This window comes from Crocuta crocuta, unplaced genomic scaffold, assembly GCF_008692635.1.
Source record: "Crocuta crocuta isolate KB4526 unplaced genomic scaffold, BGI_CrCroc_1.0 scaffold506, whole genome shotgun sequence".
Lineage (NCBI taxonomy): Eukaryota > Metazoa > Chordata > Mammalia > Carnivora > Hyaenidae > Crocuta > Crocuta crocuta.
Genome location: NW_027528991.1, coordinates 241291 through 242414, shown reverse-complemented (window position 1 = coordinate 242414; position 1124 = coordinate 241291). Strand labels below are relative to the sequence as shown.

The 1124-nt window shown below is 69.1% G+C and overlaps 1 protein-coding gene across 1 annotated transcript in view; it reads right to left on the bottom strand.

Moving 5' to 3' along the window:
• DLL1 (delta like canonical Notch ligand 1) overlaps positions 1 to 961 on the bottom strand; it is an 8875-nt gene extending 7914 nt beyond the window's left edge. The window contains exon 1 of the mRNA XM_077757402.1: positions 181 to 961. Coding sequence (XP_077613528.1) covers positions 181 to 234 — 54 coding nt within the window. The 5' untranslated portion in view covers positions 235 to 961. The remainder of the gene's footprint in view (positions 1 to 180) is intronic.
• Between the last annotated feature and the right edge of the window lie 163 nt (positions 962 to 1124).

Genomic DNA, 1124 nt, shown 5'->3' with positions numbered 1-1124 from the left:
GGGTTCGCTTTCGGGGTAACAGCTTGCTTCACGCGCCCGGCTCTCCGCCCCCCTGCGCCGCGCCCTGCCGGCGCGCGGCCTGCGCCCACGGGCCCCTACCTGACGCCTCACGGCTCCCGGGTACCCCCACTGACAACCTACCTGACAGCGGGGCCCTGGAGACCCTACCTAACAGCTTACCTGACACAGCAGGGCCGACACCACGGCGAGGGCCAGGGCGCACCGACGGCCCATGGTGCACCGCTGGCCGCGCTCGAGCTCCTCTGCCGCCCCCCCTTTCTCTTCTTAGAACAGCGGGGAGCGCAGGGGGGTAGCCGTGGCCCCAAGGAGCGTGGGCAGAAAAGCGCCGCCGCTCTGCCCCGGGCTGGGGTAATCAGGACTTCTTTCTTCAAGAGCCAGTCTCGCCTCTTTCGGAGGCTGCGGTTCTCCAGATCCGCCCTTCGCTGGTGACGGCGCGCGGGGGACGCACGAGAAAAAAAGGCTCGCTCCAAGGGACCGCTGTGGAGCAGGAACTTTCGGTTTTCCTCCTTTCTGCCAACCCACGAGTAGGTAAGGGTCGTCTGCTTCCTGGTTTTGTCTCAAGCTTCTTCCCAGGAAAAAAAGGGGGGGTGGGGAGAAAGCGTCCAGATATTCAGCTTAATTCCCAAAGAGCTGCAGAGGCTTCCTCCGAGTCCGATTAGAAAGCCGAGGTCTGGAAATCCCACGCGCGAGGCGATAATCCCGGGCCCCAGCGGCGCGCGCGCAGGGACGCCCGGCGGCGGCGAGTGTGCGCGGCGCGCCCTGCGGCTCAGGCCCGTGTCACTCGGCAGCAGCGGTCGCCCCGGGAGCGTCCCGGACTCGGGTCTCCTGCGTCCCCGCGGAGACACGCGTCTTTCCGAAGAGCCCAGCCGGTGCCATCCAAGTAAACAGCGCGGGATCCGAGCGCAGGGTGGCGGGTGGCGGGTGGCGAGCGGAGGCTCCGCGCCGCNCCGCTCGGGCCGTGCCTCGGGGTCTGGGGCGCGGGGCCTCCGCTTCTCCAGGGCAGCCCCTTTCTCAGGACGGGCCCTCGCGGGCGGGGGCCGGGAGCTTGGTAGGAAAGGGGCGGGCGCAAGCAGCGGGCAGGCGGCGGTGAGCGCGGCGGCAGT